The sequence below is a fragment of the Myodes glareolus genome, chromosome 12 (assembly GCF_982192425.1).
Source record: "Myodes glareolus chromosome 12, mMyoGla1.1, whole genome shotgun sequence".
NCBI classification, from domain to species: Eukaryota; Metazoa; Chordata; class Mammalia; order Rodentia; family Cricetidae; genus Myodes; species Myodes glareolus.
In genome coordinates this window covers 84,883,401-84,898,018 of record NC_142037.1, presented here as the reverse complement: position 1 = coordinate 84,898,018, position 14,618 = coordinate 84,883,401, and the positions used below count along the sequence as shown (strand labels likewise).

Genomic DNA, 14,618 nt, shown 5'->3' with positions numbered 1-14,618 from the left:
GGGAGAAGATTGCTCTCTCCAGATGCTGATTTCTAAAGCACTTGACAATCACAGGCAGAAGCCGAGAGCAGACGGTTGTGGCCGCACCTGCCCGAGGGTAGCTCGAGCTGGGCACTGAGACCTGCCCATCGCGCCCGGAGACCCACAAATGCGCTGAGGCTCTGCCGCGACCTGTCCTCCGCCCCTCCATTCTGTGGCCAGGAAGGAAGCCCTCCGATCTGCCAACATCTCATCAGGGAGGCGGGCAGGGCAAGAAAGCTGAGCTAGTGGTGGTGGCGACCCCGAGAGGGCTCCAGCGACACGAGGTGACCTACAGCCACAGCTCTCTGGATTCCGAAGCAGCCGAGACCTCCAGTTTACCGGGCTGGCCCTGCTGTGTCCAGGGCGCATCTAAGCGCCTAGTCCAAGCTCAGCAGACTGGGCGATGGGTCCGAGTGGGCACTGAGCACCCTCACCTCTGTCCCCAGCCCCTCCAGACCGCCCCTCCCTCTGCTTCTCTCAGGGCGAGCAGCTGTCTGCACCGCCCCTTTCCTCTCCAGTGCCCCAGGCTCCCCTTGCTCCTGTCCCTCCCTCCCCGGGACCCATTCGCTGGGCCACCATGGCCGCGGCCATCGCCAGCGGCTTGATCCGCCAGAAGCGGCAGGCGCGGGAGCAGCACTGGGACCGGCCCTCTGCCAGCAGGAGGCGGAGCAGCCCCAGCAAGAACCGCGGGCTTTGCAATGGCAACCTGGTGGATATCTTCTCCAAAGTGCGCATCTTCGGCCTCAAGAAGCGCAGGTTACGGCGCCAAGGTCTGTGTGGGTCACTGTGGGGAGGTGCGCCTGTTTGGGATGGCATTTCACTGCCTGGATAAAACGCTTAGGGTTCCCCTTACTCCTTCCTTTTTTCATGTTTCTGTCAACCTTTCTCTAACCCTCTGATCTCCCTCCAGCGCACCATAGCGCCTTCCCTGGGTAGCTGTGAATCTACCCGTAGGTTGCTCTCAGGCAACCTGTAGCCAGTCACTGGGAACTCAGCCCGCCCAGAGCCCTCAAATTGGCTATCTCCTAGCTGGCTCTTGCTTTCTGATTCTCCTGCAAAGTGGACTCCAGAAATTTTGTTTCCGCTCTTCCTCCAGACGTTGGGGCTTCCCAGAGCACAGTATTCTTTCTAGAAAGCAGGAATCTGCTCTTTCATAGTGTCTCAAGTCAGGAGCATTGTCCCCACCAGTCAGATAGGAGATGTCAGGAATTGGTGTGCCTCTGGCTTCACATGATCTCTTTAGTTTCCTGCAAAGTCCTTGGTTCACATCCCTTGGTGAAAGGGCCCCTCAGCTGGGACTAATGTAAAAGGAGTGAGCAACTGGGATGGGGGACATGTGAACTAAGGGTTAGGTTAGTAGAGACCTAACAGAAAGCTGGTTAGCAAGGGGTGCTGAATCACCCCCAGACCTGTAGTTAAATTTTGGATAGGAACAGGGTCACCCTCAGAATGAATCTTACTGGGCCTGTTGGGGAAGAAAGTACTCCTGTTTTGTCTGCTTTAACTGTTAAGTTAGCAAATTATATGAAGTACAAACAGTTCTTCACAAAGAAGGCCAGAATAGAGCCCTTACTATGTGTGATATTAATTACTATTTTATTTTGAGAAACTACTAGTGCCCCTCATTACCTTCTACAGCCTGTAACATGCCAGTCTTTATTCAGGAGATGGAGCCTGGGCATCTGCCCCTCTCCACACTGAGTTACAAAGGGTGACTGTTTTAGGAGCATGTGGGATGTTATGAGGGCAGCATGGGGATTGCTTACTCTACCTAACCAGGTGGGCAGGAAACAGAACATATGTACATTAATGGTTGTCCGTGTTTGCCCAGCACAATAGGTTCTCCCAGCCCAGCTGTGTTTGCTTTTAGTGTCCTGTTGTTCCAAAGACAAGGAAGAGAAGCATTTGAAAAGTCTGGGTTTCTGTGTGGATTTGTGTATATCTATACCTTTACCAATTCAGGACCAAAAATTTTTATGATTTTTTTAGGGTAATGATAAATATGAAAAGGGTCAATAGTTAATTGTGGCAATAGTAACTTGCAGATAGCTTGCTGTTTGTTGTCAGCAAGCTGAAAAGAACACATGTAAGATACACCTCATGCACATTCTAAGAGAAATGCAGACATGTAACAGGAGAGACTTCCAAATGGAGAAAATGGGACAACGAGTTTTCAGAGCAGAGTGGCAGCCATGTAGAATAATTAGTCATTTTTACTTTACACAGGAACTAATCCAGGATACCTTTAAGCTCAGTGTTCTGTTCACTGTCCACACCACGGTGTCCTTTATTGCCAGTTTCTGTTTCTTGCTTTATCAGACAGATTATCCATTGGAACATAGCTTTCAGAACAGAGAGCTCTGGATTTGCCATCTAGTTAAATTTCAATGGATATATTCTCTCCTGAGTAAGATTATCATAGTACGAACACTGCTGAAAGGATGTAAAAGTTACAATGTACATTCTTGAAATATATAACAATTAGATTATTTTATATATACTGTCAGTATGTCTTTTGTATTGCATTGAGTGATGAGAGAGGGGTTACTTGACATGTGGTGAATTTCAAGATAAAACCTATTTTTTCTAGTTTAGAAAAATACGTGGTCTCTCTAATAATTAATTTCTCTACTTTCAATGTTGACTGTTTCTTTAATATTCATAATTCTGAACACACAGACACACACAAACACACCTCAATGGTTGGCAAGTAAGTACATTTGGGGCCATCTTGTCACCTTGTTTTTTTTTTTTTTTTTAGTGTAAGAAAAAATAAGGTTGATTTAGACAATATTTTCTTTTGTTCCTGTTTCATTACCTAAGAAATATATTCTTTAGTTGCAAAAACCATAGATACAATTATTGAATATCAGACAGAAATAAATTTACAAATATAATTTTAAACAAAAGAAACATCAAATTATATGTATATGTGTATATATGTATATATTTAATGGCTGTGATTGAACGCAGTACATATCATTAATTTATTGCATAAATACTATTTGGGGAAATATATACCTAGTCCATAGAGAAAAACCAAAGAGGTATAGAAACTTGAATCACACCCTCAAGTAAAACATGCATTGACTCTTTTTAAACAAGGTAAAACAATAGCTCTACATTTTGTGTTTGGTAGAATGGCAATAAACATTTTTTAAGCTTAGGGATTTAATTTTTCCCTTTTAATATTTTTTAAGCTGGTTGTGCTAACACATACCTTTAATGGCAAAACTTGGGAGGTGGAAGCAGGAAGATCAAGTGTTCAAGGCCAACCTTAACTAAATAAAATCTTCTCGCAAAAGCCAATCCTTTGTTAAGAAGTAATTTCTGTATTGTCAAATGTATTGGCCAGCTCCCAAGCCCTCGTTGTATGCTTTGATTGGCTTCTGAATGATCTGCAGAATGACTGTAGAGTGATTGGTGCTGCGACTGTCCCTCTTTTCCAGCTTTCTCTACATCTCCTTCACATCCTGTGACTTTAAACAGAGGTGATAATCCTGCAAGTTAGCCACTTGTATATGTTTCTTGTATATGTGTATGTGTGTATTTCTGTATTCATGTTTAGAGGGGCACTTTCCTCTCTGCCTGTATCTTCTCTCTACTTCTAAATTTACATAATAAAATTAATCTTATTCCTGAAAACTCAGAGGACATGCCTTCTGAGAAGTCTTTACTCACTACATCCTATTAAAATAACTATCAGTGGCATTTTATACTTGTTAATTGTTGTGTATACCTGATAATAATTACTTAGCACACACCTGTAGTTAATGTGCTTAATAAGAAAAGTCAGGGTTTTTTTTGTTGTTGTTGACTCTCAAGTCTTGATAGAATGTTACCCCTAGGTGCCCATCTCTGCCATTTAACTTGAGAGAAAATGTGGAATGCCAAGAGGTCCAAACTAGAGAAATGTTTCTGAACCTTAATGTTCTAACTAGATTATATTAAAATCAAAGCCTCTTTCAAATCTTCTTGTTTTTCTATTTCCCCTTAAATGCATGAATAATCTGTTCCTTGAAATGAGCTTTTAGTGAATTATTCACAAGAAATCAATGGTAAGTTAACTTTATATAAAGAAGGAAGAATACACAGGAAACAACAGTTGACAAATAGTTTAGCCTTTTAGAATCTTTATAGGAAAAGTAAAGCAGAAAATAAAGATGATGTTTTTTCATATTTAAGTGTTAAAATAAACAAGAATTTGTCTGTTGTGGAATAACAGCCTTTCAAAATCTTTGCGAGTTCTTTGTAATTTCATTTTTCTTTCTGGTTACCTTTTTTTATTTGCACTTTTATCTAGGATCACAGAAGCCACTGAAGTATACATTTTTTGTGTTTAGTCAGTGGGTGTGGGTTTGCTAACAACAAAACTTGCCAAAATTAAATTTCAGGATAGCCTAAAAATTTAGAAATGAAAAGCATTCTACTTAAATTATGTTTATGTTTTAAAGTTAATCTGTGATTTAAGAGTCAAAAAGACAAAACGACTGTCTTCCAGAGTGATAGTGAAAACCCTTCGTCCCTTAGGAGATGAGAAGAGTCCTTCTACACTGCAAAGTACCATGTTAAAAAAAAATAAGTATCTGCTCAGAAAATGATCAATAGCAGACAATAACATAGGACCTCATGCTTTATGCTACTATCTCAGAGCAGCCGTCATGTGCTGTAGGACACAGGGCTCAGGATTATGAAGCTGCTCGAGGAAACTAACGTCAGATAACCTGTCCCTCTGAAGTATATTTCTTTCCTTTTGGAAATGTTTTAAGCATGTTTGTTGTTATTGTTGCTGTTTATTCTCTTGTTTTCTGAAACCATAGGAATTTTCCTACACATATTTTCATAAGACTTGTTGCTGTTTAGAAAACTGGAGCACTTCTATCTTATTAGTTGTATTAAGGTTACAAAAATCATGCTGTTTCTTAATTTAAATACTTAGTTTCATTATTTAAAAGGATATTTCAAGACACTGAACTATGCTTCTCCAGTGACTTTGTTTTGGTTTTAACAATTCATGTTTATTGTGGGTTTCTAAGAGTAATCATTGTTTCAGTGGTAAAATAAATTACAATGTTGTCTAAGCAAATAAAATTAGTACTAGATTAAGATTAGATATAATTAACAAAATACGGTTTGTTCTGGTATGAGTTACATTGATAGAGCTGAACTTATATATACTTAAGCAATTAGTTTGTCATGGTTATATCTTTTGAATTTTTTAAAACATAAAGCCCACCCAAAAAGTACCAGAACTCTTCTGCCTACACTTCTAGGGGTATCATGGTCAATTACAGATTTCTTATTATATTTCAAAATATTGGAATTTTCAGGATCATGTTTCATGTAGCTGCAAATTTTATGGGGTTTTGTTGATAGTAATTCTACTTTCATACTTACATTTATTATTTCAAAATATTTTATTTGTATAACTGATAAGCAAAATAAAATATTCAAATTAATAGGAAACCATATTTTTTCTTGGAGGCAATGTAGTACTGGGTGTTAAAACCAGGAACATTCTGGGCAAAAAAAATCTTTTCCAAACTACATCTGTATTGCAGCATGTGCATTCTCGATTTGAAAGAAGCTCTCCCTAAGTTGCTCAGGTTGTCTTTGAACTCACTCTTTAGCTCTGGATGATTCTGAACTTCAATTTTTTATCTCAACTGACCAAGTACTAGAATTATAGGCCGGTGAGACCATGTCTACCCCATTTAACATTTCCATACATATTAAGCATTGAATTGTTGTTTGTTATATTAAGAATATTAAATTCCTCAAACATATACTCTTCTTTATTGTGAAAATATTAAAAATCCTTTCTGCTAACTTTGAATTTTGAGTTCTTTATCATATAGTATACAGTCATTACTGTGCAATAGTTCACCTGAGTTCTACTCTTGTGTAATTGCAGCTTGGTACTCAGTCATCAGCCTATCTTTATCCCTATATTTATCTTATCTTCTCAGACTTTAGGTAGTAAGTTTTTCATATTGCTTATATGCTAAAATCCTGAGTAATGGCACCACACACACACTCCCATGTATGCATGCTAAATTCACTAACCATCTATATCTATTACTATCATAATGAATTTAGCATAGTAATTTCCATTTATAAGATGTCAAAAATAAGAAAGCTTGCTTTATTTTTTAGGAATTAATAGGTTTCTATTTGGTATACATAAATTTACATTTTATTTATCGACATCAGGTGATAGACATGGGTGGTTTCAGTTTCTGGGTTTTGTGGATAGAGTCACAACACATATGGGAATGCAGATATCTTCCATTCTTCCTAATCTCACTTTGAGAATATTGTTTTTCCACACCAATCATAAACCTGGTGTGGGAAGTCTTTCTGTATATGTGTTGCTTTTATTGGTTAATGAATAAAAAAGTTGCTTTAGCCTATGACAAATAAAATAGAACAAGGCAGCAATTTCAAACAGAGATAGAGGGGAAAAGAAGGTGGAATCAAGGAGACGCCATGCAGTTGCTGAAGGAGAAAGATACTGGTTGGAACCTTGCCAGCAGGCCACGCCCTCATGGTAAAATAGAAAATAATAAAAAAATGGGTTAATTCAAGGTGTAAGAGTTAGTTTAAAAAAGCCCGAGCTAACAGGCCAAGCAGTCTTAATTAATACAGTTCCTGTGTGATTATTTCGGGTCTAGGCAGCTGGGAAACAAAAGCAGTATCTGCCTACAAAACGTGGGGCAGAGAGATGCAGCCAGTAGTGGCGTGAAAAGTCTTGTTCAACCTGCGTTGGAGCCTGCTTAAATACTAACAAATATGCTTGACCAATTAAGAGCAATTAAATCGATTCTGTACACTGGGAAAGTTTTTTGATGGCCAGAATATTAAGGAACCCAGAGCTCACGAGCCAGGAACACAAAAGCCAAAGATATAGCTCAGATGTGGAGGATTTTTAAGCCACTCAGGTAGGACTACCTGTTCTACCCAACATGGCTCATGCTCCACCCTGCTCCACCGACATGTTGGGCATCAAATGTAGGCAATTACAGTAAAAGTAGTCCCACATTATCTCAGAATAGAGTATAATAAAAAGTTCTTTATTTTGTGGTATCATACAGATTGACAGTCCTCTGTACGAGTAGGGAACAGAAACTGAATCAAGCAGACAATAGGCTGTTCAGAGTCCTACATCCGTTTACATAGTCCATGTGACCACACCCATAGTGTGCCAGCATCTTAAAGGCTATTGGCTGAAGGAGTTCCCACAGCATAAACCTTCCCCTTCCCCGTGCAAAATAACAATTCTATGCTTAATTTTTAAAATGGCATAAATTAAAATGGATTTTTTTTCAATATGATTTATCTATTTACTTTTGAAATTGTTTTTCCATTGGCTAAACTGCTTATGCACTTCTTCACACATGATGAGAAACTTTCAGCTGAAAGGACTCTGAAAGCATAATCTAAAGTGCATATGTTAGTCTGAATATTGTTACTTTAGCACTCAGAAGCTAGAGAAATACAACAATTATAAGTTTAAATATGAAAGAAAGTGTTTAAACAGGTTAATATGAGGTCAATCACAATGATATCTGGACTAGAAAGCCACTAATTGAATGGTAGTATCTGTAATGACTCCTATCTTCATGAGGAAACTCAGGTCCCATGACTATATCTTTACTGTTTCTTGGGGTGATAGATTTTAGGACTTGAAAGGAAATTGGGTACCATTTCTAAGCTACTTTATCAGAGTTACTTATCTCTGGTTGGGGGAAATATCTCCTTTCAGAAGGTCGTTCAATTTTGACAAATACTTTTTTTTCGTATTGATAGATACTGGTGTGAGCATAGGAGACGGTCAGGAATCAGGGCCTCAATTGTGACCAACATGCAATTTCTTGACTCTTTAACCTTCCCTAACTATTTACAGCCTTGCATTCCTTTATGATATTTTAAGTTCTATATTAATAAAAGTAACATTACTGCAGTAATAGCAGGAGATGCAATATGTACATCTGTGACTGAGGTTAACTCTAATCCAGTCGCTGTTACTGCATTAGGAATTACAAATCATTCTAGCACTGTATTATTATCTTTAAGACTGAGGCCAGAAATATATTGATCTCAAAGTAAAGATTACATTGTGAGCTTTGTAAAAAGAATGCAGAGAAGAAAGTTCTAGGATTTATCAAACCACTTTTGACATAACAATGAAACTTAGTTTTTTTTTTTGCATAGCTGGGTATTATATACAATGAAGTTATGTCAGTTAATAAATGTTAACTTCACAGATCTAGAATTACCTAGGAATCAAATCTCTGGGCATGCCCATGAGGGATTATCTAATTTAGGTTATCTTCTAAGCAGGTCTGTGAAGGGTGTATAGAATAGATTGACTGAAGTGGAAAGATGCATCTTAACTGTGGATGGGGTTCTGGACTGAATATGAATGAGAAAGGGAGCTAAGCGTAACCATCTATCATGCTTTCTGCTTTCTGCCTATGTACGCAGTATTACCAGTTACTTTAACTCTTCCACCTTGACTTTCCCATCATGGTGACTATACCCTTAGACTATGAGCCCAAATAAACCTTTCCTTCTTTATGTTGTCAGGTATTTTGTTGCAGCCACAAGACAAGTAACTAATAGAGGTGAGATCTCCTTAATAAACTGAAGATTTTCCATTAACATGTAATGAGTTATATGTTAAATGTTTTATTACCTATTATCAAATTTATATTCTAAATATCTCATATTCACTAAGATATGTTATTGATTATTTTCTTCATTGGTCTTATTTTACATGGTAAAATGAAATTAAGTCTTTGAGGTTAGAGGATCACAAATTAATCATGAAAATTACAGATGGTTAGAAATCTACTATGTTTTGCTGATTTTTAATCGGCTCCTTGACTCATAGTTCTTTTCAAACGAGTTCTGTATTTTATTCTTAATGTTGATTCTAGAAAATATGATGTAGCCAACTTACTTGTAAATTGTATTGTACATTTTATTGACATTGCAAATAAGTTAATATTTAAGCCTGCAACTGCTTGTGAATCCAATTTTATATTTATTTGAAATATTCTCTGCCTCTTATTGTTACCTTCCTGACATGGTAAAATTAACCGCTTAATCCAATGGTCAATCCTTTTTATGCTTGCATTGACATGACTGATTTAGGCTGGAGAGAAAAATCTACAGACACACAAATTGGTTCTACTCCAAGTTAGCAGTCAATAACCTCAAGCAAGTCCTTGCTAGTTTTATTTATTTATTTATTAAAAATTTCCACCTCCTCCCCTCCTCCCATTTCCCTCCCACTCTCCCCACTCTCCCTCCCCCTCCCTCTCCAGTCCTAAGACAAGTTCAGGGTGCCCTGCCATGCGGGAAGTCCAAGGCCCTTCCCCCTCTATCCAGGTCCTGGAACGTGTCCTATTTAGCTAAACAATATTTATCTTGTTTCTCTTCAAGTATCTTCCAATTACTCCCTTTTTCCACCTTCAATAATATCTTCACTTCTGTTTCTCTGAAAAAAAAATAGCAATAGTAATATATTTTCACAGAGTCCCATGGTTTGGGGGAGCCAGTCATTAGATATCTTCTTTAATACTTAACTTGGGATGAGCCTTAGTGCTCCAATCTTGCATGAAGACCTTACATTGAATCACATATCTCCTTCCTATATAGGCTCATTACTGAAAATTTTTTAAATCTCTTTTCTGAACCACAATGTATCTATCAACATATAATCTCATTGGCATGTAAGTATGTGATATTATGCCCAATCTGAAAATGAATCCACTCTCAGCCATATGTTTGTATGAAATTGTCTTTTATTGCAAACTGGTCAAAGAGAAACCTCTTAGTTCTCTCCTCAGATTAATTTTTAGTCTTTCTAATAGATTTTATATTAGTTTCCTTCACTGTAAACTTGCTTTTGTCAGTGTCATAGATGAGCTATACAGATGCTCTGAGGGTATATTTTCTGATCTTATCTCAACTGCACAGCCTTGAACATTTAGATTTTCACAATAAATTTATATATTTTAGTATAAAGTATCTAACATTAGCACCAAAATAGAACGTATCACTCAGACTGCCTTAAACTTTCATGGTTGTCTCTTTATAGTTGTAAGTGGGTTTTTTTTTAAAACGATTTTTATTATTTAACTTTTTTCATTTTAATTCTAACTCCAGTTCCCCCTCCTTCCTCTTCCCCAACCTCCTCCTCTCTTCCATCCCTCATTCCTTACTACCTGAAACGGGGTGAGGCCTCCTTTGGGGAGTCAACACAGTCTGGTACGCCAAGTTGAGGAAAGCCCTTTCCCCTTGCACCAAGGCTTAGCAAGGTATCCCACCATAGGGAATGGGCTCCAAAAGACCACTTTGTGCACCCAGGATAAATCCTGATCCCATTGCTAGGGGTCCCCCAACAGACCAAACCACATAGCTGTCAGCCACATTCACATGGCCTAGTTTGGTCCCATGCAGGTTCTCCAGCTGTCAGTCTAGAGTCTGTGAGCTCCCAGACTCTACAACAGTACAAGTCAGCTGTTTCTGTGGTTTTCTCCATCATGATCTTGATCTACTCTCGCTCATATGATCCCTCCTTCCTCTTTTCAACTAAACTCTAGGAGCTCAGTCCAGTGCTTGGCTGTGGGTCATTGCATCTGCTTCTATCAGTTACTGTATGTAGGTTCTATGACGACAATTAGGGTAGTCACTAATCTGATTATAGAGGAAGGCCAATTTAGGAACCATCACCACTATTGCTAAGAGTCTTAGCTGGAGTCTTCCTTGTGAATTCCTGGGAAATTCCATAGTACCAGGTTTCTAACCCATAATGATTCCCTCTAGGAAGATAACTCTTTCATTGTTCTCCCTCTTCATCCCTCTACCAACTAGGTCATTTTGATCCCTCATGTTCCCATCCACAGCCCCTACCTTTTACCCCCACCCAATTTACCCAGGAGATTTCAACTATTTCCCCTTTCTGGACCTTCTATGTGTGTCCCTCTTAGGGCCCTCCTTTTCACCTAGATATAAGTAGATTTTTAGGGCAATGTCTTGCTATGTAGCTTTGGTTATATAGTACTCTGTGTGTAGCCCAGGCTGATCTCAAACTCATGGACACCCTCCTACCTCAACCTCTGGTGTACTGGAATTATAGGTTTACAGCATCAAGCCTGACTATAGGCTTCCTGGTGTGTTAATGAGTTAGCTATTGCCAGGGTGTAGCTGGGTTTCTGTCAAACACTATTGCTATTTCACTGGTGTCATTAACTGACAAAGATATATTTTGTATAGCACATTTATATGTTCATTGAATGACTTGTATCCATAACACAGAGAAAATTCTGAATGTTTTTCAAGAATTAGATCAATTTTTTGGTTTTATTTTCAAATACAAAATATTTTTCTTTAGCTGCAATTATTTTTAAAACTTCTGAATTGCCTTAAAGAAAACAACTTGCAAATCCAAATGCTGTTTTATTTGTTTAATGAAAACTAGCACTCAGATTCAAGTTTCATGTAGAAAGAAATGGGAGCTGAGGAAGGGTAACCTTTCTGTAGAATATTCTCAAGGATGCATTGTTCCCTTTTGTATCCAAAAATTTCAAGTGCATACAGTATCTTCTGGACTCAAGTATTACATACAGATCTATAATTGTGAACTCAGCTGAGGAAGTTATGGTAATAGGTTTGCTTGTGATTTCCATTTTTATTTTAATTCCTGTCAGAATGACAAAGGGCTCTTCAGGTATGAGAGATGACACAAAGCTGCAGCTGGAGTATAGGAATGAATCTGCTGGCAGTTCTATTGTGTGTTCTTGTAAGATCCTTGTAGAGCGATGAGGGACCACTATGCCCCATTGCTACTAGACAAATATAAGGTCTTTTCTCTGAGTACTCAGATCACTGGGTAAGCAGTTGTTTATTCATTTAATTTCCCCAGAACCTAACAATTCTCCCCACTTGAAAGTTCTTTAAAACAGATTCCCATTGCTTAACATCTTTTTATTCTACCACATTCCTCATTTCATCTCTCTAGATTTATGTAAATAATTCCTGCCCATCCTTGAATACATCTTGCCCTTTAAATATTTGTTCATGATTTTTTTTATCTTTCTTACCATTTGGTCAAGTTACAACTGTTTAACTCTACTTATCTTTCTGTAAAGTAAATGCCACCAGCACCTTAATCATTTCTGTGGCTCAGCACGTTCAATAATTACCTCATCTTTATTCTAGCAAATGAGATGACTGCTGTTTTCATGAGCAGAATTTCATGTTGAGGCCTGACTTGGTGGAGGAAGTATGAAGGCAGCTGTTCTCCCCTCTCTCTTTAAGGTGGGGCTGACTTCAATAGAAGGAAAAGGAAATTAGGCACATTTGTGCGAGGCAGAAGTGCTTGATGTAGTTTTGCACCTGTCAAATTTAAAGAAAATGTAGGGAAAGTAACCAAAACATCTTTGCTACATTTGCCAGGTTTGGAGATGCTGGATGCTACCACGTCTCCCACTTCAGAAAGAAGGTGATGTTATTTTCATTTTCCTGGATGAGGGGAAGTAAATTCCTTTTTTCCAGGGACTCACTTGTCAGAGACAGCAGTGGAAACTAGCTCTGCTTCATAGAGGATGCAGTTTGAGAATTAGTTTGTGGATTTTACCAGTGGCCAGCAAATTATCCTATGTCCTTATATATTCACCCTTGACTTGGGCCCAAATAGCAGTCAAAATGCTATCTGTTTATTATTACAGGTTCACTATGAGAAAATGTGGGTGCTAGTGTGGAAGCTGTATACAGTGAAGTGCTGGCACACACTTAAACACTGTACAGAATAGTAATGTCTGCAACTCTCTGCTCAGGTTCCCATTTCTTTTCTACACTTGAGACACCAGGTTAAAACATAAACAGGGCAGCAGAGCCTCAACACAGATGTTCTGTGTTTTTTTGAGTACACCATCAGGGATCATGTGGGCAATATTGGGGTTTGCCTGAAAGATGCACAGCATTTCATATTCATTCAACTTTTTAAAATTTCTTCTAAGTCCTTTGCATTTTTGGAAAATTATCGAAGTTGTAAAAAGCTGCTGAAATTTCAATAATACAACACTAATGGGCAAAGGTTTCTTGTTATCTCACAGACGCTGCTGAGTTGGTGTAATTTCATCCTTAGAGATATCCCTCGTGTCCAAACATTTTCATTTAATTTAGACTTATTATTTTATGAGTGGTGCAATATTATTACTTTGTAGCATAAATGTTCCTGATTGTTTACTTTAAACATCATAATTTTTAAATATTAACAGAAGTATCACTGTCATTAGTCTGTAATAATGAGTAGATGACATTGCAGTTGTTATTTTAGCCCAAATCAATTGTGAATCTACAAGGACAAGAAATATGCTATTGATCATGGTCATCTAGGACCTAAGAAGTTAGTTCATAAATTGCATCTTCCAGACAATTCACTGCTCCTCCTTCAGAATTTTTGAATTTCCTAGAGAATTCCTACTGTCACCAACCTGTGACACCAACTTACTGATTTTCTCCTTAAAAGGAGAATGTTCAACTCTCCTCTGCTTCTTTTTGCTCATGGTCTTCTGTCACATTACTGTTCTGTTTGACAACCAAGAAATCTACAGGGCTGATAACTCTTCACAGTATTGTGTGTCCTGGTTAGAGTTCTAGTTACAAACTTGAGAGATTCTGGACCTCACACGTCTGTGAGCTGACTGAAAGTCATGGTCAGGAAGTAGAGAGATATAAATGAATGTCCTCAGATTTCCGTTTTTAATGTTATAATTTTAGTGTAGCCTATGCAATAGTGCTTCTTTCATTAAAGTGACAGGGACCAGCATTGACAAAAATACCTCTTGCCAGAGTAAAGGTGCTGGGATTTAGAAATATAGTAAAGAATATGAAGACATGAATGGAAATAATAAAACAGAATAGTATCAGGAGGGAATTCCAGTGACTACTGAAATTTGCCTGCATTTAATTTTCAATTGCTTTAAATACCTCTAACTCCAAAAGGTAGGAGTTAAGACAAAAAATTGCATTAACATGATCCAATAAAATGAACATACCAGTTAAAGGTCATGGGCTACATCCATAGTTAAACATTCTGTTGTTAGAATAAAACAAGCCATACTCACACGCTAGACCAGAAGATTCTATAGGCAAACCACTCCTTGGATGGAATCCAATGTTATCCCTTTAAGGGAACTAGAATTTATTTGGATCCCCAAGCTTTTGAACATATCTACTTCTCTATTTCTGAAATACAAGGTCTTGCTATTAGCCACACCGGTTCAATATAACCTTGAGCGAGAAGAACTTTCCAATCTAAATCTAGATGGAAACTTTGTTTGAGGTAAACACAATAGCCTTGAAGTAATAGAGGTAAGTTCCAACTCTGAGATCTTTGGTCAAGGGGGAAATAGGCTCATATTATCGGATCTCCACATGAGATAATCCTCTCCCCTAATTTAACCTAATCTGAATAATCCCATACAGACATATCCAGAAGCTTGTCAATAAGGTAAATCCATATTCCATCAAGTTGACAGTCAATATTAGCCATTACCACAAATCTGCACAGTCCTTTCTCT

General features: G+C 38.1%; 1 protein-coding gene across 4 annotated transcripts in view; it reads left to right on the top strand.

Moving 5' to 3' along the window:
- The window catches only part of Fgf14 (fibroblast growth factor 14), a 594,874-nt gene that overhangs the window by 385,011 nt on the left and 195,245 nt on the right, over positions 1-14,618 (top strand). The window contains exon 1 of one of the 4 annotated variants that reach the window (XM_048421999.3): positions 195-791. The exons of the other annotated variants lie outside the window; for them this stretch is intronic. Coding sequence (XP_048277956.1) covers positions 599-791 — 193 coding nt within the window. The 5' untranslated portion in view covers positions 195-598. Of the gene's footprint in view, positions 1-194; positions 792-14,618 lie in introns of those variants that run through there. 4 annotated transcript variants of the gene reach the window in all.